The sequence below is a fragment of the Uranotaenia lowii genome, chromosome 2, assembly GCF_029784155.1.
Source record: "Uranotaenia lowii strain MFRU-FL chromosome 2, ASM2978415v1, whole genome shotgun sequence".
NCBI classification, from domain to species: Eukaryota; Metazoa; Arthropoda; class Insecta; order Diptera; family Culicidae; genus Uranotaenia; species Uranotaenia lowii.
In genome coordinates, this window is record NC_073692.1 from 374013438 (window position 1) to 374039326 (window position 25889).

The 25889-nt window shown below is 37.4% G+C and overlaps 1 protein-coding gene across 3 annotated transcripts in view; it reads right to left on the reverse strand.

Moving 5' to 3' along the window:
• The window catches only part of LOC129745620 (neuronal membrane glycoprotein M6-a), a 35411-nt gene that overhangs the window by 4798 nt on the left and 4724 nt on the right, over positions 1-25889 (reverse strand). For 2 of the 3 annotated variants that reach the window (XM_055738807.1, XM_055738808.1), the window contains exon 2: positions 10504-10869. The exons of the other annotated variant lie outside the window; for it this stretch is intronic. In XM_055738807.1, coding sequence (XP_055594782.1) covers positions 10504-10869 — 366 coding nt within the window. The remainder of the gene's footprint in view (positions 1-10503; positions 10870-25889) is intronic. 3 annotated transcript variants of the gene reach the window in all.

Genomic DNA, 25889 nt, shown 5'->3' on the forward strand with positions numbered 1-25889 from the left:
AACAGACATATTGTGATATTTTTTAAATTGAAGATGTACGTAAGCGTGAATATCAACATTATTCTTTGTAAAAAAGCACATCCTAAATAATCAAAATTTTCCCGTGATTTAATTTGTAGCTCTGAACAATTTTATTTCAGTGACCATTTGTTTAACGTTCAGTTAATTTTGCGGTAAGTGTGTTGGTTGCACCGGAATTGACCAAAAACATATCCCACCGCTGGAGTCTTTTTATTGTCTCGAATCTATCCAAATACGTGAGTATAAACAGCATACATTTTTAATATTACTAGTTAACAATATTTTTAATTCGTGAATTGAAAGTCTTTTTTTAAACCATATCAGTCACTGAATTAAAAAATAAAAAATCCGAAAAATCTGATTAGAGCAGTTTTTGAAATACTGTAAAATGAAAATAATAATTGCTACTGTTCATAAAATTATCTTTTTCTATAATCTGACCAATAAACTGCTCTTCGCAGATATTTTTTTAACTTCCATTCGGATTCAGAGGTCGATTATAAATTTGAAACTTGACCTCAATAAATAAAGTTCAGTTTTTTGTAAACAAATGCTATCACATGATATGAGGCCCTCAGAGCTCAGGAGTATAAGTGCACAAAAGCTCCCGCATAGTAAAAAACTGTATCACAAACAGTCCATACGATACATCTACGGACCCAGAAAAGGTGATTATCTCAGTAAACGTAGCTATAATACTGAACTTTACTTCGACAACGATAAGAACGAAACATGAACGTTCATGTATAAAAGTGACGGTATCTGAAAAGGTGAATGAATAATACGAACGATTTATTTCAAATTTATCAGAATCGTAAAATTGATCTCAAACCGTTATCCTTAGAGTTCATGCCTTCTGCCTTACTCACGTCAAAAAATGACTGAAATGATGGTTAGAGATGCCAGATGATTTAACATGAAGAAAATAACCATTCATTTATGAAAATTTTTTATTAGATTTTTCTGTTCACTCAATTAATAACAAACAGTATTTAAACTGATGTCGGTGAAATTGATTCTAATTTCAAATTCAAAGCCAGTAGAATCTCAGGCTGAAATAAATAAAACTCCGATATTTTCACAGCAATTTTCATACTAAAACCACCTAAAACTATAAAATTCAAAGTTTTTGTTAAAAAAAAATATAGCGCGAACATAAAAAACCAGAATGTTTGGCACCGCTGCCAAAATCTGTCAAATAAAAGTGAAGAAAAAGAAAAAGAATACGCCGCGCCGGGAAAACTCACGATAAATCGGGACTTAAAGCAGTAAGTAATTTTGAAAAACATAAATTTTCTACTACAATAACTTTATTTTTTCTTTACAGAAACCCGCAAATATGGCCTCAAACTGGCCCTTTGGGCCCCGGAGCTCATCTTCATCGCTGGTGCCTCCGTTCCGTGTTGTGTCTTGTGTCGTGTGGTTTGTTCTGTAAAATCCCTTTGGATCGGTGAAAATGATGCTGGCTTCCAGTGTTCTGCGAGGAATCGGGCGTCGTTCGATCTCGACCTCGAAAGTCCTTTCGGCTCAGCAGCTCACCGTCCGCGATGCCCTCAACTCGGCCCTGGACGAAGAGATGGAGCGGGACGAGAAGGTGTTCCTGCTAGGCGAGGAAGTGGCCCAGTACGACGGTGCCTACAAGGTAGGTATCTCGGCCCTGGAAGCGTGGGCGGAAGCACCAATAATTTCATTTTTTTTTCATCTATGCTAACACAAATGTTACGGAAACACCATTTGAGAGATCTTCTTGTGGCATTCGACTATGTAATAAGCTGAAAAATGTGAATAAAATATTTGTAAATAGAGAAAAGAAGTTTTTTTTTATTTATTGGAATACTTAAACTCTGAAAACATTTGTATATGTGTGCGTGATTTATTCACACACGGTTCCGAATACCGTTTTTGTAACGTTGGAAGAACGATTTGTGAAATCTTTTCATAACTTTTACTATAAATGTTTAGATACAAGGTAACTTTAAGGAAAACTATAGCAATAACAGTTCAATGCAGAAAAAACGTTTCTGGTCGCGGCTTGTTTACATTATCTCAACTGTTTGTAGAACAGTTTCTCCATATAAGTGTTTGAACGGTTTTTAACAATTACATAACCTAACGACATATTAAAAAGACTGTGAATTCGGAATTCACACTTCAACCAATGTTTTCCACAGTTTGAATAATCGTTTGCTAAAAGTTTTTTTACGCTTAATCAAATCGTCGTTTGACTATTTCACAAATCGTATGGTTACAATTCTTATTTATGCGGGCTACTTTCAAGATAGCAAGCTTCTAAGTTTCTTTGTTGTGCGATTTTCAATATAATTATTGGAAAATTGTAGTGTTCGTTCGTTCAAAAAAGTATGAAGATAAAATTATAAAAATCTGAAATAAACACTGAATAATGATTTTAATACAACTAATTGTTCAGAGTGATTAACTCAAAAATGATCATTTTTGCACTTACACCCCTTTGGCTCCAAGAGCTTTTTTTAATTTCTCAGAAAAATGGAGTTTAATACAAAGAATCAGTTACTACTGCAGCATCTACTAGCAAGAGAAAAACTCAGGACGAAAAAAGAATATTTCACGCAAAATGGGAGTTGAGTTATTTTTGCACATCGATATCAAACAAAATAATCTGCTTGATATGTAATTTCTGCATAAGTGTGCCAAAAGATTACAATGCCAAACGACACTACTCTAGCCACATAAAAACGTATGATGCTTACACCAGGAAGCTTAGAGGGGACAAAGTAATCGAACTGAAAAACAGTTTAAAAAGACAACAAACAGTATTTGTTAAAGTTAGCAACGAGAACGAGTCCAGTGCGAGTGCAGTTAAAGTCAGCTACATTTTATCGAATCTCGCATCAAATCTTTTTCCGAAGGTGATTTTATTAAGTAATGTAACTACACAGCCGCCGAAATATTTTTTACAGAAAAGGTGAAAGCATTCAATTCAAGGAAAAGCAAAAAAAATATCATAACTAAGCAGTTGTAAAAAACTTTCAAGCAAAGTTACAGTTATGGATCAACCAAATTTCCAAAGAAAACCTTGTGCATTTCTCTACGTGTCAAGAACTGAAAAGATCAAATGAGGCTGCATCATTTGGTAAATACGTACTTTGCCTAGAATCGTTTCTAGATGCATTAAAAAACGGGTTTCGTGACTTTAATTCAAGAATTTTCGTTGTTTATATCTCCATTTTCGTTTGCTCCTAAAAATGCTGCTGATAATTTGCAACTATAGTTGATAGAGCTGCAGTGCAATTCTTTATTAAAAGCGAAATACATTGAAGTGGCTGTACCAAAATTTTACAGCTATTTGCCTGAACGCTACGTTGAGTTACGGAAATTTGTTGCCAGAATTCTTGCTATGTTTGCAAGTACCTATCTATGTGAGCAATTTATTTCCATAATGAAAGCCACAAAAACTCTTCATCGTTCGAACTTATCTGATACAAATTTGTCATCAATAATGAAAGTGTCAGTGACAAATAAACTTCAACCTGATATTTATAAACTAGTATCTCAGAAAAGATGTCAAGCATCAGGACTATAGATATAATGCATTATAATATAAAAATGTTACACATTCAAAGCTTTAAAAAAATTTAACTCAAAATTTCATAACAAGTTTACTCATAACTATATTCCATTGTATTGTATCTAATCTCCGCGAAACTAATATGTTTTGTTTTCCAACTGATTTTGGCTGCGGCCCTCTACGTCATTGCAAATTTTTAATGCGGCCCGCACTCCTAAACGAGTTTGACATGCCTGATTTACATGAAAATCAATTGTCAACTCAACACGCCAAACAATTTAGAAATTATTTCTACGGGATTTTTCACGTAAACTAAGATTTCGATGCATCATATCGATTCTACGTGAATTTTGTAGTAACCCATCTGTTTTGGATTTGTCGTTCTGGTAAGTGATAATAATGCTTAATTGTAATCAGCTAATTTTTGTTTTTCACTTTTCTGATAGCAATGGCTCTCTGGATGCAAGTGCTATTACGTTGGAACTGATGATGATCTCTCGTTGTTTGGTGGGACTGTCCCAATAAGATGTTCAACGGAACACCATTCATGGAACAACAAACAAGGTAAATTTTTTTTTTCAAATAATACTTTTTTTTATTAATGCATGCTTTTCAATTTTTACAGGATTCCAAAAAGAAAGCTGCGTTGCAGGATGTCCAAAAATAAAAGTGTTTTTTATACTTAAAAAGAGAAGTGTTAGTAATATATAGTGCAAAGATTGTAAAAATAAAATTTATTCGCAAAAAAGTTAGTTTTTGATCATTATAAAAATAATAAAAATAGGAACACAAAAACAAAACAATAAACGGGTTGCCAATCGTTGAAGTGTTTGAAGAATTGTTCATCGTCGCTGTTTGGCAAGGTTGCCAATCACCAGCGCGAAAACTTCGGATTTCAACTGCATTGACAATACACGGAGAAAAAAGACGACAGTTGTTCCAATTATTTCAGCTTGCTATACCAATAATCGAAATGCAGTTGATTATTTCGCATTCAACTACTTTTATAATAGATTCAACTACAAACTTCTAATTGTCCTTACGCAATCAACTATCAATATAATGCATTCAACTGTATGATTTATTTTATGCATTCAACTATAAATACAATAGATTCAACTACAAACGGCTGATTGACCTTATGCAATCAACTATGAATATAATAGATGCCCAACAAACATTTTTTGCTGAACAACCGCTGAAACATTATTTAGTTCTAATTTTAAATCAGCTATCTTGCTGAAAGAAGGCAACCAAAATTCAGGGAGAAGCTGCTGTTCAGCCCTTAAACATCGAGATCTGGAGAAATTAATCAGCGAAGATGGCATGAAACGTCAATTGACGGATCAACAAAAAAAAACAAAAAGAATGTTGACCGATGTATGTCCGATGTTTGACAGCTACTTTTCCCCTCCCGTGTTATTTTTTTTCATTTGAACTTGTCTCGAACTTTGAACCTACGACTTGTTGGTCTCATGCCGCAGAAGGCAGAACCAACCATGCATTCTGCGTAGGATAAGAAAAGTGTCGCTCTTAAGCGACCGAAATATCTCTCAACCAAAGCCAATTTCATATGAAGAAATTGAAATTTCTTCGAGAATAAAATGTAAATTTCCCGTCTAGGCCCTTTTATCAAGCGAAGTGAAAAATTTCAAATAATTCGAAGATTAAAAAGATAATTTATTTTGATCCATTCGCTATCATGACATGATTAACAGAAAGTTTGATATTGCTGAAAGGCGCTTTCGAAGTTACCCTTGTACAGCTGACGGCTGTCAAAATTGAATGGTGTCAACAATGGTTGGACAAAAGCTGAACGAGTTATTCTTCAACCAATTTTTCCCTACTTTCTATTGGCTGAAATAAAACTTCCTTACACGCTGGAACATTTCTTTCTTCAGCCAGAAAGCTGAAACAGCAACCAGTACCTTAACTCAGCATACGATCAGAGAATTGGCGTTATAAATCAGCAAAAATGTTTGTTGGGTGCAATTGTAATGGTAGAATTGATTCAATTGTAATGGTATAATTGATTCAACTGTAGATATGATAGATTCAACTACAATTGTATGATTGACTAAGGCATTCAACTATAAATAAAATAGATTCAACTGTAGTGGTATATAATTGATTCAACTGTAAATATGATAGATTCAACTACAAATGTATGATTGATTCTAGCTATTGAACCATAAATATAGTAAATAAAACTATTTATATTGTTATGATAGATTCTGTTTTACTTGAATACTATAGTGTTCATCAGCAAAAAAAAAAAAGTAAGTGTGGGACCCAATACGTGTTCTCTGTAGCGATCGTATCGCTGTTTTTAGGGCTTAGCCTGCGATAGTTCCTGACATCGGTGGCAAAACGTAAGCGCTCTCGGTGATGGGGAAACATTTTCCTCTACCAGTTCCTGTTCCTGGACTGGTTCCGACTGGAATAATAAATTAAAAGAAAATAAAACGTAGCCATAAAGTTATTCCGAAAAAGTGCTTCAGATATGATAACTTCCAATAAAAACAGAAATAAAATGTACAATATTTATAGTAGACCTCAGTGAATCAATCGTAGAAATAAAATTGAATATATCATATTTATAATTAAATCAATCATATTATTATAATTGAATCTATCATATTTATAATTAAATTAATCATATAATTATAATTGATTCTACTATAATTATTGTTGAATGTATAACATCAATCGTGCATTATAGTTGAATCTATTATATTTGTAGTTGAATGCACAAAATTTATCATACAACTATAGTTGAATGTATTATATACATTGTTGACTGTACGAAATCAATCAGATTGTCTATTATATGTATTGGTGAAATTTTAATAATTATAGTTAGCCGAGAAGCAATCAGATATATGATTGAATATAAGTGGATTATTGTTGGAAATACTATACTTTTTTCTCCATGTATATACGCCTAAAGCTTAGTACGTTGGATTTATTATGATAAGGACTGTATTCGAAAAAAAAATGCAACACTTTTATTTGTGAATAACTTTTGAAAGGATGATTGGAAATTGATAAAATTTTCAGTGATGATATCTAGTAATGTAATGTGTTTACATGTGCAAATCTTTGTGGCGATTTGTCAAGTGGTTTTTGAGATAAATTAATAAATTTACTGACCGACATTTCTGAGCAAGATCGTGAAATATCTAGGATAGCCCCATTGAGAGATCTCAAAACAGCTAGAATTCAACTATGTGAAGTCCTGGAGGATCTAACAGTAAGATTGTTTAATTCCATGAAGCTATGGGTAGCGAAGGGTTAATTAAAGCGCAATCCGAACCTTTCAATTGAAAAAAAGATACAGTCCCCCCACAATCATGGGTCACACACAATTATTAGTCACCGATCATTAGAACTGCTGATATCTACTAAACCAAAAGAAATTATATCATAATATTATTTTTAGTTAATCGACAATATCATCAAAATGCATTAAAAATATTATTTGTGCGCTTGATAACAGTAAAATTGCTGTTTGAATACTTTTTATCAAAGGTGAACTATAAGCTGTGGAACTATCGCATAAAATTCCAATGTTGTAAGGTTGACATCTTATACCGTTAAGCCCCTTATTCGGGTATTTCAAAGATTCCAACCAAATCAATTGGTCCCATATAAGCACAAAAGAAGAGTTTACATTCTCCAAATAAAACTGAGCGAATGAAATGCGAAAATTCAATAATATTTAGCCAAATAAAAGTGACCCATAATTGTTACAGAATCCACCAAGTTCCACACAATCATGGGTCACTTTTTCGCAAGCAAAACAAAACATTTCTTGGTTGCTAGCTCAACCCAATTGCCCCTTGAACGTATACTAGCGAAGAATGCCCCTGAATGTTTGCCAGGAACTTGTTGATTTTCATGTTGATATTCGGGTGTTGCCATGGACTTCTATGTGACTAATAATTGTGGGCAATATGACTAATAATTGTTACAAGCTTCAACTTTGACCCATAATTGTGGTTTTGAAAAACGTTGATTGTTTCGGTAAATTATTTTATTTTTTAAAAAAATTGGAAACAAAATCATGATTGAAATCAAAGAGGGAATATTTAATGACTGAAATCCATGCAAAGCTTTATGTTTGATCCACTAACACCCGAATGAACGAACATTTTGTGGTGAAATGATACGTTAAGTGACTAATGATTGTGGGGGGACTGTAAATCCGGTAAATTTGATGGTGAAATGATAAAAAGTCAAAAATGTAGCTCTCTTGTAGGAGGTGGACAATCTAGTTTAACAGGAGAACTTCGATAAAATAGAAAATTTTGAGTTTTTTTTTTCATAGGAAATGAAGAACGCAACAAAAATAGCCTTGGTTTAGAAAAAACGGTAGTTCATAATGAACATAATAGATAGTGCATATGTTGCCGAAAAATTTTGGTCAATAAACTTATTCATTAGACGCCATAATTTTTGGGGGGGGGGGGGGGGTAAATTTTTCGACTATCAGTTTACTTAAATAGCAAAGACGACTATTTATTTAAGATCCAACGTTTCGATCCTTATATGATCATCATCAGGGACTGTAATTTTATTATATGTTAACACAGTTTTATAAATCAGTTCACTATAGTTATCAAATTGCTTAACGAAAAAATGTTGTCTTTTTGTTTCGGATTGATTTAGCTGATCAGATACAGCTGTCTTGTATATCTGTTACAATATTTAAAAAAAATAAATTGAGTATTGTTGGAATAAATTTTGTGTGTTAACTTACTGTGTACGAAGTTTTGCGATAGGAAAATTGTTTTGTACTACAATTTTTGAATTTATATTCATCAGCATCTAAAAGTTGTCACACAGTTTACACTTTCACTTTCCAACTGTTTTTTTTTATCTGATCATGACGAGTGTGTATTAGGTGGTGTCTGTTATGTGTTGTTGGGTTTATGTTCCTGTATTTCTGTTTTTACGTTGTGATTTAATTTTTCTTATGTTGCAAAGTGTTAAAAAAAAATTCTGTAAGTGGAATGTATGTTTTCGGTGTCTTTTTATGAATTGATCACGTTTATAGACACCACCTAATTAATACACACTCGTCATGGTCAGATAAAAAAATCAGTTGGAAAGTGAAAGTGTAAACTGTGTGACAACTTTTGGATGATGCTGATGAATATAAATAGAAAAATTGTAGTACAAAACGATTTTCCTACCGCAAAACTTCGTACACAGTAAGTTAACACACAACATTTATTCCAACAATACTCAAATTTATTTGAAAAATGTTGTAACACATATACAAAACAGCTTTATCTGGTCAATCCAATCAATCCAAAACAAAAAGACGATATTCGGTAAGCAATTTGATAACTAGTGAACTGATTTATAAAACTGTGTTAACATATAATAAAATTACAGTCCCTGATGATGATCCTATAAGGATCGAAACGTTGGATCTTAAATAAATATATTGTCTTTACTTTTTAAGTAGTCTGATGGGCAAAAAATTTATCCCACAAAAAACTTATTTAACAGTCGAAAATCGATATCGTTAGACGCTATCTGAAAAACCGCTAAACAGATCGCCACAAAATTTTGCACATATAATCATTACATTAATAGGTAGTAGGATGAAAATTTCATCAATTTTCATCCATCTGTTAAAAAGTTATACACAAATGGAACTAATGCTTTTTTTTCGGATACACTTCTTATTTGTTATCCTCTGTTTGCTATCCTTGAGACTGCGAGGGACCCATGAATTAGCCTAACATTAAATTTGAAATATGTATACTGTTAATATTTCTAAACTCCGAAATTTTTCAGACAAAATAATATTTCTGTGAAAATCCTTCCACGGTAAAGTCCGACTACATATGTAATTAAATTCATAAAAAACAGAGTTGGGTTAACCAACTTAACCCAACACAGACACTCAATGAAAGCAGTGCAAGATAAGCCGAATAAAACCTAACAAGAAAATGATATTTTTGCGGTTATAATTACAAAAGTTTTCAGTCGATTTTCACTCAACAATTAATAAATTGAAAAAGCTTCAAAACGATTCATAAGATCGAAGAATTGGGATAAAAAAGTCGTTTTTTTGTGTATGAATCCGAGACTTATAGCCGGTAAAAATCCCTTTAAAAAAAACTAAATTGAAAAATAAAATAAAATATTCTTCTGTCAGCATTAAAAAACACTTTGCAAATTGTGTCACATTCTAATTAACAACTTCGTAAATAAAGCTTTAAATGACTCTTCGCAATGCTAGCCCCCAATGAACACATGAATATGCATTTTCGTTGTTGTTTAGAATCAAAGAAGCACGTGAGTAACAGCAGATGTGCGACACAGATAAGAGAATCGTATATGGGTTTATATGCATGAATGTAAAGCAATGATCGAGTAACAGTTAACTGACAATAATCCCGACTGAAGCTGCACTTTGTTGGGCGGTTGATGCATATCCGGTATTCGCGCGATAGATGCGAGCAATATGCTAGAAAACGAATTTTAAGCTGGCCACAGACAAAACAAGACATGAACAAAACACAAAACGACTGCACAATGACGAAAATGTGGTTGTTGATACACATAACAGGAGGGTGCTGCTGTTAATAATTGGTGCACACGGTGGCGGAAATGGTTTGATGTGCCTTGACGTATAGAATAACATCGCCCTGTTATAAGGTGACGATGAGTGAGAGTTCTGTTTTCCGCCAAACAAAGCAGTTGAATTTTATGACCCCTACTATGAATACGCACAGGGAGTCAACAAAAGTGACCCCAATGTAGCGCTGTTGCGCTATGCGTATACATATGAAATGATTCCGGAGAAAACGTGACTAATGCTCCGGCAAATATTGAGAAAGCAGACGCTCACTTCTAAAGTGTTACACATTTGAAGGCGCACATGAAGACAAAAAAAAAACAAAATAGTGGCAAACCTCTGGAGCTTCGACCGTGTATCGTGTTATCGGAGTACCGATCCACAGATAAGTTCGACCGATAAGGGAGACTCCTCCGGCTGACGGATCTCTGCTGTAAGGGTTGTTGCTGATACTGGCCCGACGATTCCCGTCCTCCTCCTCCTCCTCCTCCGTTGCCCTGCTGGTTCAAGGTATTGTAGGCCCTCGTGAGCGTTCCATCGTCGTCGAAGTTAGTCTCCAGCAGAAAATCATCTCGAATTTGCTGGGAAGGCACTCGGTTACGCGTGGACCCCATCTCGCTCAGAAGGGTTCGACCCCGGTCACTACAAGACTGTTGCTCGTTCGATACGCGTTCACTTACTACTGCCGTCGTCCACACCGGGACTGAATGAACGAGTAAATGATACAGTCAAGCAGTCAACGACCATAGAGAAAACGGGTTATGTCGGTGTAGATGTGGGTTAGTGTATTTACTAGATAGGTTCAACACAGGTGATATTATAGGCACAGGTGGCATTATAGGGATTTGAATTATAGTTTGTAACAATTTTTCAACAGATTATTTTAACACTATATCTTCTACGAAAGTAGACTAGGGTAAATGTACCCGACCTAAGGCATGTATCATTTGTTCACTATCCATTTTTAAGATTTTGAAACAAAACAAAACTGACTTTGATTCAAAAGATTCATTTTTTTAAATCAAACTCCTGTTTTCTTTGAATCAATAAATTATGGTTTTGTTTCAAAGGAATAATTTTTGAAAGAAAGAATTAATTTTTTGAATCGAATAATTTTGGACTTTGATTTTAATCTAATTCTTTGATTCAAAAGAAATTTGTTCAATTGCGTATTTTGAAACAAAGTAGAAGTTCTTTCAACCAAAGAAAAATGTTTTCAATGCAAAGGAATCATTTCTTCAAATAAAAACTTCAAACTTAGGGTTTTTTACATTGAGCGAGAAGAATTTAAAACGAAAAATCGATTGAAGTTTGGCTGATCGTGTTAAAATGTGGATCAGAGTTAGCTTAGTTAGGAGGCTTCCGGTTGAAATATGCAGGGTGGCCACTCAAAATCAATTTTTGATTTCCCGCATTATTCCCGTTTTTTTCCCGCATGGTCTCACGAAATTCCCGGTTTTATACAACAGAGAACCAAACAAATTTCTGAATATTCATTTTTGAAACCATATAAACGAAAATCGATTAAGCTTTCTTTTAGTGGTAAATGATCTTTAAATGGTTTTTGTTTCAGTTATGTTTACCAATTCACCTACAAAGCATTAGATTGATAAGCAGGATTTTATTTTTAAATTTTTTAAACTATATCACTCGATTCGAAAATGTTAAACAAAGAAAATGGGTAATACGTTAGATTACCATTTTTATCAATTTTATTTTATTTGTATGTCATATATTTTTTTCATCCATTAAGCTTGCCTCTCTCTAAGCGTCGAAAAGCATCTTCAAATTTTTCGCTTCCAGTTCCTTAGACTTCTTTTCTGCCTCTCGCTTCCGTTTCGCTATAGTTTTTTTTTCAGATTTTCCTCCATTTTTTTGCTTTTAAGGACTCGACATATCTCGAGTGAGAATTGCGGGCATACTGGATTAACGATTTCGTTACCATTATAGCTGTAACTGTAACTCCAAGATGTAACTGTAATGTTGATTCCGTCGTATACGATACGTTGGCCTGTCAGAATCTCCTCGGTTTGGTTTTTAACTAAGCATTTCGCGTTAACGGAAAATCTTTTTTCTATCGTCGCGTTGCCATGAGACAAAATTAGATTTTTCTTAAATAAGGTCGTCAAATTGAAGAATTCGCCAATAAGTTTCATCCAAAAAATGTCCAATCGTTGTGTTTTTCTTCGATATCCCGAAATGATGTTTTTATTGAAGGTATTGCATATAATTGTCCGAAGTCGTCCTTAATTTTATCGCCACAAGCTCTACTTAAGTGTTGCTTGTCAACAAGTACTCCTAGACACAGGTCTTAACGTTTGTTGGCAATATCGGGATAGTGTGCAATCACATCGGGATTATGCACGATAAATACCGAGTGATGAGATAAGACAAGGGAGATCGCATAGCCATTTTATTCAAAAATCCACAGTAAACGAACGACTGCTATTTCTGAATACAAGGATATCCTTGTCGCAGGGATGCTTTTCTCCGTGGGGTTTTTACGGAGCCGGAGAATTTCAACACCGCACTATTATTGCCACGAACTCTCCGGAGAGATTGTTAGTTTTTCACCACTCTCTATCTGCTTTCGAAGCTCCCGAGTGTCATAACACTAATTCAAACTCGCACCGCCACCAGATCCTCACATTAGAGCATGAATGTTCACACCGTAGAGCACCGTGGAGTGGCACATTTCCTCACCGGCGAGAATCACCTGCGTTTTTTGGTGACTTGGCTTTGCCGAACGTAAGGCAAGCTGGAAGTTGAAAGTAATGTGCTATAAGACGGTAACCATTCCTTAGTCATTCTTACAGGTGTTCGTCAATTGATCGTTTTGAGTGATACATCAGTTGATCGATTTATTTTGATTGATGTAAAAAAAACCTCCCAAAACATTTGTTTTTAATTCGAAAAATCACTTCGCTCAAAAACATCATATTTTTTTCTAGGATTTTTACCACGCCGTGCCATTTTTTCCTTTAAAACCAATTTATGAACGCTGTATAATAAGGTTTAAAAATGTTGCAATCTGATGAGTACGATTCTTTTTTTTTACAAAAATCTTTTTTGTACGTACATCTTAAACTACATATGCATCATTAAAAACTCGGACCGAACTTTAAAAAAAGTTGTTATGATTAAAAAATAGGTTTTTTTTCACTAAATAAACATTTTCATTTATAGAAATCTTAAATATGAGATGACAGCAACGGATATGTAAATATTTCTTTTTCAGATAAACAAATATTTTCTTTGTTACCAGTCCAATTGGAATTGCCCCTTCAAGTATACTATCACACGAAATACCCCTTAATGTATACAATCGCCTGCAATGTTTTCGTTTTCAATAATTGGATCGTTCGGTTTTCTCGGTGGTGAATGTGGGGAACATAAGAGCTCTCATTCTCACGCTCGTTGGTGTTGAATTTTAAAATCCTCTCCAGTGGTGTTAGCTAAACATCTCCGTGGTGAAATTCAGAGAAACTCCGCGGGGATTAAGAAAACCCGCACCGCGGAGATTCTCCGTGGAGAAAATGCATGCCTGCCTTGTCGGAAACATGACCAGACTCTTTTGCTTTCTTAATTGCCGATTTAGTTGAGAATTCAATTTCTACGCTTCCAGGAGGTAGAAGATTTATTTTTGAGAGTTCAATTCCGATAAGTGTTTTCGATTTTACGTTTAGTCGTTCAGGCTTTACAACTTTCTCCATCAATGCTCTTACAAGCCCGGTTAAATCATCGAAGAGAAATTGAATCATCAGTGCTTCTGTCTGATACTCGCGTAAAAAGAACTCAACAGTTGAAGCGGCCATAACAAAACAAAAACTCCATTTTTGGTCCCAGAAAATTATCACCTACAGCTTTAGCAACAATGTCGAAAACCTTCGACCGGGAAATCGAAGGAAAACTCCGCTTAAAATTTGAATGGTTTTCCTTAACCTTTTTATCCTCTTGTTTTTTTTTTTACCTCGTCGACAAACCGTTTGAGGTACGGTAGCATTTTGGCAGCACGTTCATTTTCCACCCACCGAACGTCACAAAATTTAACGGAAATATAGTTGAACCCGTTACTGCAGTATTATCTGCCCTTCTAAGTGGAATATTTTTGAACATGCTATACAACGCCCTCAAAAATTCATCAAATTCCATTCACTTTTCCTCAGTTCCTCCTTGAACGAGTTATGTACAGTGTGAAGTCTAATGGTGAGGATCTCGTATGCCGGATTCGAAACAAGTTCTTAAACCTCGCTAGTTAGTTCCTTGAGCATTCTCTAATTTTCTGCTGGACTCTCTATGGAACACTTTACTCCATGGAACACTGGATCACTCGTTTCAGCAGATCATGATTTTTTTGAAAAACATAGTTTCACGCCATTCAGACATTCGAGCGCGTCGTCGATAAGAATGTAGAGCCAACCTATATATACCTTGCTTCAAATAGATTTGTGTTTTGATTCCAGAAGCGCACACTAGTATCCATTTGTTGCTTCTGCACAATCTTATTTAACGTTTCGTCAAATCCTAATACTAACTCGCTGCAATTCTGAAGTAAATTGAAAACTCCATTAAAAAAAATAGGGAACAATACCGTGTGGAATAAAATAGCTTATTTTTGTTCTTCCCATTTCTATTCGATTCGGACAGCCAGATTGTCCGGGAACATCCTTTTGTTGTTCAATGAAGCAAGTTCAAACTAATCGAAACCGATTCAGCTCGGCAAGAGGATTCGTTTCGACCTGGTAGAAGTCAATTGGGAAGAGATCACCAGTCAATCTATTTCCACTTATTTCGACTTTCAACTAAACTTCATTGAACAGACTTTCACTGAGCCAAAAATTCCCGACTTTTTGAAAAAATTCCCGGCTTTTTCCCGGTTTTTTCCCGTTGGATTTCAATTCCCGTGTTTTTCCCGCTTTTCCCGTTTTTCCCGAATGGGTGGCCACCCTGAATATGGTAAGTGCATATTCAGTGCATACTCAACCAAAGACATTTGTCTAGACGTGTTTTCCTTCGTCCCTGATTTTTGATTGCTTTTAATGGTTTTATTTGTCGCTTAGGCTTTTATTGTTGTTTCTTACCTTTACTGAGTGTGTCCGGGAAGTTATCAGTGTTTTCGCGTTCCTTTAAAGTGCTTGTGATCCGTTTTTTGCTTGCAAAATCAACGATTGATTTTCGCTTTTGAGGCTATTGTCCGCCATCGCAACCGCTGTTTGTTTTGGTTATTCGATCGGCACAGATATTCGGCGAACAGACTGCAGCTCAAACACTGACACAAATCGGTATCCGGTAATCTCGTGATTTGTCGAATCGGAATTTTTTCTTCGAAAAGATCTTACGACATGGCGTGTGATAAATGCTCGAAGCCGGTAAGCGAAAACGACAGCGTCAGGTGCCAAGGCTTTTGTAGCTTCGTTTCTCACTTTAAGTGTGCTGGCCTTACTCCATCGCTCTTCAAGGCCAAAAGTGAAGTGAGAGGTTTTATTTGGCTGTGCGAGGAATGTACTAAGCTTATGACGAACGTGACTTTCAAACGTGCTTTAGCTAGTTACGAAACTGTGTTTCGTGATATGAGAGAAAAGCATGATTCAGTCATTTCCGATGTCCAAGCTGAGCTAGTGAAGATTAATGCCAGCTTGGAAAAGATTTCTAGCTCTCGTCCGAACGTCCCGTCAAATCGAGCAAGCCCCTGGCCAACCCTCGATAGTCAGCCGAATAAACGTCGTCGCACCGATAACCTTCCAAGGGCCTATCACGAGTCAATGGCTACCCCTGTAGTGGGCACTAAAACAACAACAGCAGAAAGTGTTGCTACCGTCGCCCCCCCGGAAAAGAAATTTTGGATTTATTTGGCCAGACTTCAAAATACCGTCACGACCGATGACATCGTAGACCTCGTAAAGGAATGCCTATCCTGCGATTCCGCCGAGGCTCATCTCCTGGTAAAGAAAGACACCGACTTGTCTCTACTCAAGTCAGTGTCATTCAAGGTCGGCGTGGACCTTAGCCTGAGATCTGTGGCATTAGACGCGAGCACATGGCCAGCCGGTGTACTGTTTCGTGAATTCGAGGACTCCGGCTCAAAAAACCTGTACAGGCAAACCACTCGAAACCGCATACCTCAAATAGCACCCACAAGCCAAATCACTCCGATTGGTACATCCGGTCGACTTGTTCATGTGTTTGGCAATGGTACTCCGGGGTTTTAACCAAAACTCACGATAATGATGGACCATCTGCTATCCCTACAACGCTTCGACTTGACGACGACCTCCTACTATCTTTCTCCCGTATCGACAATGGGGATATGGAGGATTCTTACGGACTACCGACTTTATCAGATTCTTCACCGGGACGCAACGCATCAGGCCTTTCGGAGACCTTAGAGCCCATCGACTCAGTCGCGCTGTTTCCAGCCAGCGGCATCAGTCGTCCCGGCCCTGAGTTCGATTGCGGCGACGAGGTTCTCCAGCCTGCAAAGACAGGCAAGTATAAATTGTTTTTCGGAACTTTTCCACTGCGTGACGAAATTTCGATCCCCAGCTGTTTCAACTTACCTGACTCCGGCGCTTATCACTTCTACAAGCACCCGCCGAACATGTACACCTTCGACTCCTCTGGGTTCTCTGCACCGGGACGCAACGCATCAGGCCTTTTGGAGACCTCAGAGCCCATCGACTCAGTCGCGCTGTTTCCAGCCAGCGGCATCAGTCGTCCCGGCCCTGAGTTCGATTGCGGCGACGAGGTTCTCCAGCCTGCAACGACAGGCAAGTACAAATTGTTTTTCGGAACTTTTCCACTGCGTAACGAAATTTCGAACCCCAGCAGTTTCAATATACCTGACTCTGGCCCGTATCGCTTCGAGAAGCACCTGCCGAACGAGAATTTCTTTGACTCTTCTGGGTTTTCTGCACCGGGACGCAACGTATCAGGCCTTTCGGAGTCCTCAGAGCCCTTCGACTCAGTCGCGCTGTTTCCAGCCAGCGGCATCAGTCGTCCCGGCCCTGAGTTCGATTGCGGCGACGAGGTTCTCCAGCCTGCATCGACAGGCAAGTATAAGTTGTCCTTTGGAACTTTCACACCGCGTGACGCTTTTTCGGTTTCCAGTCGTACCAACAGCGCTGACTCCAGCCAGTATTACTTCGGCAACCACTCACCTAACGAGAACATCTCCAACTATTCTGGGGTTTCTACACCGGGACGCAACGAGCTAGGCACTTCGGAGACCCCTGAGCCCTTCGACTCAGTCGCGCTGATTCCTGCCAGCGTCATCAGTCGTCCCGGCCCTGAGTTCGTCTGCGGCGAAGGGGTTCTCCAGCCTGTGAATTCAGGCAAGTATGGTACCCCTGATTGTATTCCTGTGCCTGATGATGTTCCACCTTCTAGTGCACGTCTCACCAGATCCGCTCCGGGTCCTTTAGATACCATTACCCTTTACTACCAGAATGTGGGGGGTATCAATTCCTGCCTGACCGACTACCTGCTCGCAACTTCGTGTTCCTGCTATGACGTCATCGCCTTCACGGAAACATGGCTGAATGACCGCACACTATCAAGTCAGATCTTCGGCCCTGATTACGCAGTGTTCCGCTGTGACCGTAGCGCCCGAAACAGCAAAAAGTCCAGTGGAGGCGGGGTACTACTTGCCGTGAAGTCGAATCTTCCAGCGCAGTTCATCGACAACAATTCCTGGTGCGATCTGGAACTTGTATGGATTCGCATTGATCTTGTAGACCGGAAATTGTACGTATGTGTAGTGTATCTGCCACCCGATCGCTCAAGAGATGTTGCCCTCGCCGAGTCGTTTTCTCGCTGCATCTTCGAAGTTAGCTCCTTCTGCGCTCCTGAAGATGACTTACTAGTCATTGGCGACTTCAATATGCCCGGTTTGAAGTGGTGCTCCATCCATGGCAGCTTTCTGTACCCAGACCCAGCACGCTCTACTTTTTCGGCGCCTTCAAACATCATATTGGACTCCCTGAGTGCAGCGACCTTGCGCCAGATCAACGATGTGGTGAACGAATACGGTCGTACGCTGGACCTCTGCTTTGCCAATGATGGACCTCGTTTACCGACCATCGAAGTCGCTCCTGCACCGCTTGTTAAAGTAGTCCCACATCACCCTGCTCTCATGGCATCACTCGAAGTAACTAGGCTGAACGCTGCAGTAGAAAAACCAGTGACCTTCTACCTCGACTTTAAGAACGCCAACTTCGATGACATCTCTCACATTCTAGGCACTATCGACTGGGTATCTGAGCTTGATCTTTCTAATCCCAACGCTGCCGCTGATACCTTTTCACACATTCTGAATTACGTCATCGATCGCCACGTCCCAAAACGCTCTAACAGCAGAAATATGCGAATCCCTTGGATCACGACTGAGCTGCGACAACTGAAGACGGCAAAAAGATGTGCTCTTCGAAACTACAAGAAGCATAAATCATCGCATACTAAGGATATATATCGTAAACTTAACTCCGTTTATAAAAAAGCCAGTGAACGTTGTTACCATAACTATCTACGTCGCGTACAACGTAACCTCAAGACTTGCCCGAAATCGTTTTGGAAACACGTAAAAAGTCAGCGGAAAGAACCTGGTATACCTTCAAACATGTTCTTAGACGGCATAACGGCGAACTCTGACCGTGGTATCTGCGATCTCTTCGCCCAAAAATTTTCCAGCATCTTCACTTCAGCTTCAACATCCTCAGAACATATAGATAGCGCTGTCAGGAACGTTTTGCCATTGGGCTTCTCAATAAATGGTATTGAAATCGAGGAGGCAGCCATCTCTAGAGCAGCAGCGAAGCTTAAGAATTCCTTTTCTACGGGCCCGGACGGGATACCAGCTGCTTTTTTAAAAAGTTTCATGCCTGTCTTGCTGACCCCTATTCGGCTCATTTTTCAAGCTTCGCTAGATAGAGCCACCTTCCCTCTACTTTGGAAGGAAGCTTACATGTTCCCGGTACATAAAAAAGGAGATAGAAGAGATGTTAACAATTACCGTGGAATCTCTGCCTTATGTTCGATTGCCAAACTATTCGAATTGGTGGTTTTGGATCCTTTCTTCACGTACTGCAAAAATAACATCTCCAATGATCAACACGGATTCATGCCCAAACGCTCTACGACAAGTAACTTGCTAACGTTCACTTCTTTTGTGCATGAAAGTTTTGTTGCCAAATCTCAAACCGATGCAATCTATACCGATCTGTCTGCTGCATTCGACAAGGTGAACCATGAAATTGCCATCGGTAAACTCGAACGCTTAGGATTCTGTGGTACTCTACTCGGCTGGTTCCGCAGTTATTTAACTGGTCGTAAATTGATTGTTCGAACGGGTGACACCTTTTCCAGGCAATTTCCTGCTACCTCCGGTGTGCCTCAAGGTAGCCATCTCGGACCGATTATTTTCCTAATTTACTTCAACGACGTGTTGTCACTCCTCGACGTCCCCAAACTTGGCTATGCTGATGACCTAAAACTATTTTACACCATAAACGACAACGACGACATCAATTTCCTGCAACGTCAATTCAACCTCTTCGCTGAGTGGTGTGACATTAACTGCCTGCCATTAAACCGCAGCAAATGTGCAATCATCAGCTTTTCTCGTAAGCGGCAGCCTTTAATTGCGGAGTACTTCCTCGGAGACGAACCCATCGCACGTGTGAATCACGTTAACGATCTTGGCGTAATCTTAGATCAGCGCCTGGAATTCAAGGCACACACCAACTATGTGATTGACAAAGCATCCAGAAGCCTCGGTTTCATTTTTAGAGTGGCGAAGGACTTCAAGGACGTGTATTGCTTGAAAAGCTTATACTGCAGCATTGTTCGTTCCATCCTTGAATACGCTTCAGCTGTCTGGTGTCCCTACTACCAGAACGGTGTCGATCGGCTCGAGACCATTCAGCGGCGATTCTTGCGATATGCCCTTAGACACCTGAACTGGCAAGACCCTTTTCGCTTGCCTAGCTACGAAAATCGATGCCGCCTCATAGATATCGACACCCTTCAAGCCCGCAGACAAGCAACACGTGCCTCATTTGTCGCCGACCTCCTGACATCGCGAATCGACTGTCCCACGCTATTGGAGGCTATTCCGCTTAGTGTACGACCCCGTGGATTCAGGAATCAGGATCTTCAATTGTACATTCCCTTTCGAATGAACAATTACGGAGCTAACAGCGCCCTCATCGGTGCAATGAAATCTTTCAACCGTTTTTCGGAGCATTTTGACTTCGACATTTCGAGGGATGTTTTCCGAAGAAAAGTGATTAGGGCCTTGAGATCCCCATAGTTAGATTTAAATGTTTTGTTTTTAACCTTAATTTTAAGTAATCATTGGGATCAACATGTGATCCGTTGATCAGAAATAAATAACAAATATTAATTAAAGAGTGAATATTGAAGATATTCAAATAAGTGCTTGCAATTTTACAGGACCACGGCCGATGGATGGTTTTCCAAATCCCTGGATGCCTCAACCGAGGTAAAAGCTGCCCAAGATGACACCTCTCCGAATTCAGCGGTCAGGTCATCGAAAATTGAAACCGGATGATTCGATTAAAGTGAACCAGTTTTTGACCCAGTATTTCATTTTTTTATGAATAAAAATAAATTTTAGATTTAAAATCCTTTCTATTTATTATTTGAAATTACGAATAGGAATTTCAAAACAACAGAAAATAATTCATCCAATTTGAATAAGTGGAAAATGATTCAATGAATGAATGCTTTTAAATCTAAATTAAATTACATTGTGGCAAAAAATGTAACTTTGAATCAAAAGAAACTGTTTTTTGTATCAAAGCATTATTATTTTGAATCTAAGATTTTTCAAAAAAAAAAAAAAATTCTTTGAAACAAACGAAAATGCATTTGAAACAAAGAAATTTTTATTTATACCAAAATTAAAGGAAATTTTCCTTTGTTTTTGCAGCACTTTCTTTTGAAATAAAAAAGCTTTTCGCTGCGTGCATTAATAGCTTCTCTTATTCAAAACTTTTGAAAATACAACAGCAAATAGCTTGAGCGAATCGACTTTGTATTTTTAACGAATAAATGGAATAAAACAAAATTGTATATGTTGAATACTTTGAGAAATATTAAACAAAACAATATTTAGGCAATCTCAACTGAACATTTTTAGGTTTCCCTAAATTTATTCCGATCTGAACTTTTGATAAGACTGACTTGTGATATCAAAACGTAAGCCGGTAGTGAACGTTAAATTCTGTACATAATTAGAGGAGTTTAAATTGTGAAAGACAAAAAGACATGTTTGTAAATCACATATCGGTATGCTATTGTGAGATCGATCCGAGTAAAGTAATTTAGAGGAGTACTGGTTGGGAAGATAAAAAATCGTTTCTAACATATGCGAATATTCTTAACCCTCGAACAGAGATTATTTGCAAATGAGTCTCTGGTGCTAAAGTTATCGGCAAGTGGCAAGTACTTTTATAACATACTTTTTCCATTTGTTTACCATTCTTTTTGATGACAGAAGAAAGTTTTCGAAAGAACTTGATTCCAAACTGATTTCAATAAAGGTTTTTGCGTCAAGTGGGATGTGTTTTTCCAAAACTTTGTTTTCATTCGTGTGAAATTGCTGCGAATTTATCAGACAGCATCATCATTTAATTCTATGCGTGTTACGGATACGTGGATAACACCGACCAAAAGTCTGCTGGATTCAAGACAAAGAAGGAAATTTTTTCCGGGAACATCTACCTGGGTAATAAACTAAAACAGTGGTATTGATATTGTTGTGAATATAGAAAAAAGTAATGAAAAAAGTTAGTTATTTTGTTACCGAAACAACACTTCAAGTTCCACCCACCGATCACACATTAGATCGTCGAAATTAGCCACGAAGGATCCATCCTGGCCGAAGACTGATCTATTGAGCGTTGTTCATCGGTTGATTTTTGTCGAAACAATAGTTTTGGTAGAATTTACCTGTTAATGTTTTTTGTGACTAAAAACCAGATTTCTTCGGAATCATTTTGCTACTATACGATAAATTTTTATGTAAATTAATGTTTTAAGCATTAAATAATTGATTTATTTCATTTTCTATCTATCCTTTCCTTCAATTGTAAGCTCTGGCGCTGAACTTTGGTAATGGGACTCATATGCGAATATTTTTCACATGGGACACATCAGGGTCATATTTTTTCGAAATTTTGGGAACAAACTTCGAACAAAAACTTGTTTTATAGGTAAATTGGAGCACAAAAAGCGTTTTCCATCGATAACTCAAAAACGATGAAAACGCACATGGGACTCATATGCGAATAGGGGCAGTATATGACCCAAACTGTACTTTCTCGAAGCGATATCTCAGCTATACGGTCTGACTTTTTTTTTTAAATGAGGAGCTTTACAATTTCTCATTTTAAGTTTTATTTATTTCTCATTTAAGATTAGGGTTACCAGAGTCACCCAGCAAAAAAAAGAAAAATGAGCCGGTTAGGGTATATTGAACCAGATTATTGTTTTGGTTATAAAATCAATACTACTCAACCGATTTTTAAAAACTGTATTATTTTGAAACTGTCCAAATGTCTGCTATCAGATGCTTCTTAAAAAAAAAATGAGTTTTAATTTTGTGGTCTTCAGAGAATGACCTTTAAGCCAAAAAGTCCTTAAAACATGGGTATTTTGCATCAAAGATAACTCATTTAGTTGATATCGTATTGGAAAACTTTTGATTGATATGAATTCAGATAAACTGAGAGCTTATATTGGAATAATAAAAGTGCTTAGTTTTACAGGCCACAGGTGGTAATTTGAAAAGTTCATAGAAATTTTTTTTCAATGTTTTTATAACTATACTTTGTAAGACTGGCTGTTAGCCAATCGGTAGATTTGCGGTGAATCCCTAATAATCCCTAGGGTCGGCAAGCTTACGCAAAACTAAGTTGCAGGGAAGTTCGGGAGAGCTAAGAAAAACTCCTCGGATCAAGTTTAGGTACCGTTTAATTTGCTGATTCGCACTAATTGGTTAACCCACCACTTTCTTAAACTAGTTATCTGACCTTTTTCCACTGGCAAGTTTTCCGTTTCCTCCCTTGACGTCGAGCTCGGGCTCGATGAGGTCGGCTTAATCTTAGCTTTCCTGAACTTTCCTGCAACTTAGTTTTGCGTAAGCTTGCCGACCCTAGGGATTATTAGGGGTTCACCGCAAATCTACCGATTGGCTAACAGCCAGTTTTACACTTTGGCGCCCAACGCGGGGCTCGAACCCACGACCCTGAGATTAAGAGTCCCATGCTCTACCGACTGAGCTAGCCGGGCTTACAACTTTCATGAGGATCAAGGAATTTTGATAACAAAAAAATTGCCGTTCTGTTCAATTACATTCAATTCCAACCTATAGTGATGTATTTATAATGAAGAGACTAATAAGATGACCAATTCTATTATTAAACCATAGAACTTCAACATATTTAGGGCCAAATCTGAGGTAAATCGACTTTTACTTTACGGTTTTTTGTTACCCTGAGCTCATCTACTCTGAATTTTTCAAATTAAATTTTAAATTATATTATAAGAAATCAAATACACTTCAATTCACTCACGAACTTGAAATTTGCACATTTAATCCACTTTATGTTGAAATACGGCTCAACGAAATCCTGAAATCTCTCGATGCTTGTTTTTCGCGATTTTTCATGTGATAAATGTCACAAAAAATTACTCATTAGTTTCCATTGGTTTTCATGTTTTTATGCATTAAATAATTTATATTTTATATCAGACCACTTAAATAAATGTAAGCTAGTTATTCAGTAAAAAACAACGGTTTTCAAGAAGAAAATCAATGACTTTTTATATGACATCGGAAACCAAAAATTTGTTTTCCTTTTTTTAAATTTATTTCAATAATAATTTAAGTCGTTTACAATGGTGTTGCGAATCGAATTTCCAACTGCATCGTGAAAAGATCATATAAAATGTCGTCTGAAGTCAGTATAAATTAGATATAATAGAAAGTTCGCTATGTTTGTAAATTTTGAAATGATTTTTTTTCTCTTCTTTTTTTTGGCTCGGACCTATCATTCCATATTGCCAAGTCTTGTGGTTTTTAACTGTTATGCTTTTTGAACAGTTCGCGTAATATTTAAACGACCGTTCGTTCTCATTTCATGGGGTTAGAAATCAGTTATTAAAGTCAAATGAGTTTTGTGTATCGATAGAATTGGTACTTGTTTATTGTTTTGATGTACATATCTTCATATATTAATTTTGATGTCTCGCAAGAAGCCAGATATTTGTTTTAGTTCAGTGACGTTTTTTTCTTTGAGGACTTCGATAAAATGTTTTTTGTTGGTAAGTATATCATATTTAGATCTTAATTGGTTAAAATTGATGCATTCGTAAAGTATGTGATCAACGTTTTCAATTGTTTTACAGGTTTCGCATAAGTTAGACCCAACCAAATTCCATTTGGCGAGTCTTTCTTTAGTCGCTGTGTGTCCTGATTTAAGACTGTTAAGGATGATAATATGTTTTCAGTCCAGATTACGATAATTCTTCTGCCCAGTTTGATTTGTCTATGCAGCAGGAAATTCGTGGAATCCCGGATCCGCATTGCCCACTTCTAATTCCAAGATTTTCGAAGCTAAATATAGACACGTCGATGCTGATAAAATGTACTTTACCGATGGGTCTCTAATTGAGGATAAAACAGGATTTGGAGTTTTCAACGAAACAACTAGCGCCTCTTATAATTTTCAGTCACCATGCTCTGTATATATAGCAGAGTTAGCTGCTATTCACTGGGCCTTGGACAGCATCGTCTCACGGCCTGTTGGGCACTACTATATTGTAACGGATAGTCTAAGCTCTGATGATGCAATGCCGCAATACGACCGAGAAAGCACTCGCCGTTCTTCCTCGAGAAGATATGGGATATTTTGAGTGCTTTATCAAGACGTCGCTTTTCCATCACCTTTGTTTGGGTTCCCTCTCATTGCTCGATATTAAGTAATGAGAAGGCAGACTCTCTGGCAAAGGTGGGGGCGACGGAAGGCGACACATTAGACTGAGTCGATTTGGGGTCATTTTGGAATTTCTCAAACCCTGGGGTCTAAAAAGCTTCGTCTTGGTCTAAAACTCATCCATGATTTTTTGCAAAATTTTTAAGTAACGTTTTCATGAGTAAATTTGAACTTTTAGGTTTGTATGGGAAAATTGAATATTTTGTACTGAAAAATCAACATCATTTTTGTTTCGTCTGTGGTACTGAGCCAGCTTATGGTTTATATGCCAATTTATAAAATTCCTAAAGGGAATTTTCCGCTGCACAACTTTGTCGAAGACCGAAACTTCGTGTTTTTTTAGGCAAAAAAGTTATTAGCTGTTTAACAGGGGTATGTCTTTTCTCACTGATAAACAATAAATTCAATTGACATCCCTGCAGAGTGCCTAGCGAGGTATTGCGGACTACTTTCCATGCAACACTTCGCGAGGCTCAAGCAGTGATGTCAATTGAATTTATCGTTTATCAGTGCGAAAAGACATACCCCTGTTAAACAGCTACTAACTTTTTTTCAAATAAGATACAAAGTTACGGTCTTCAACAAAGTTGTTCAGCGGAAAATTTCCTTTGAAGAATTTATAAATTGGCACAAAAACCATCAGCTGGCTCGGTTCCCCAGACGAAACAAAAATGATGTTGATTTTTCAGTACAAAATATTCAATTT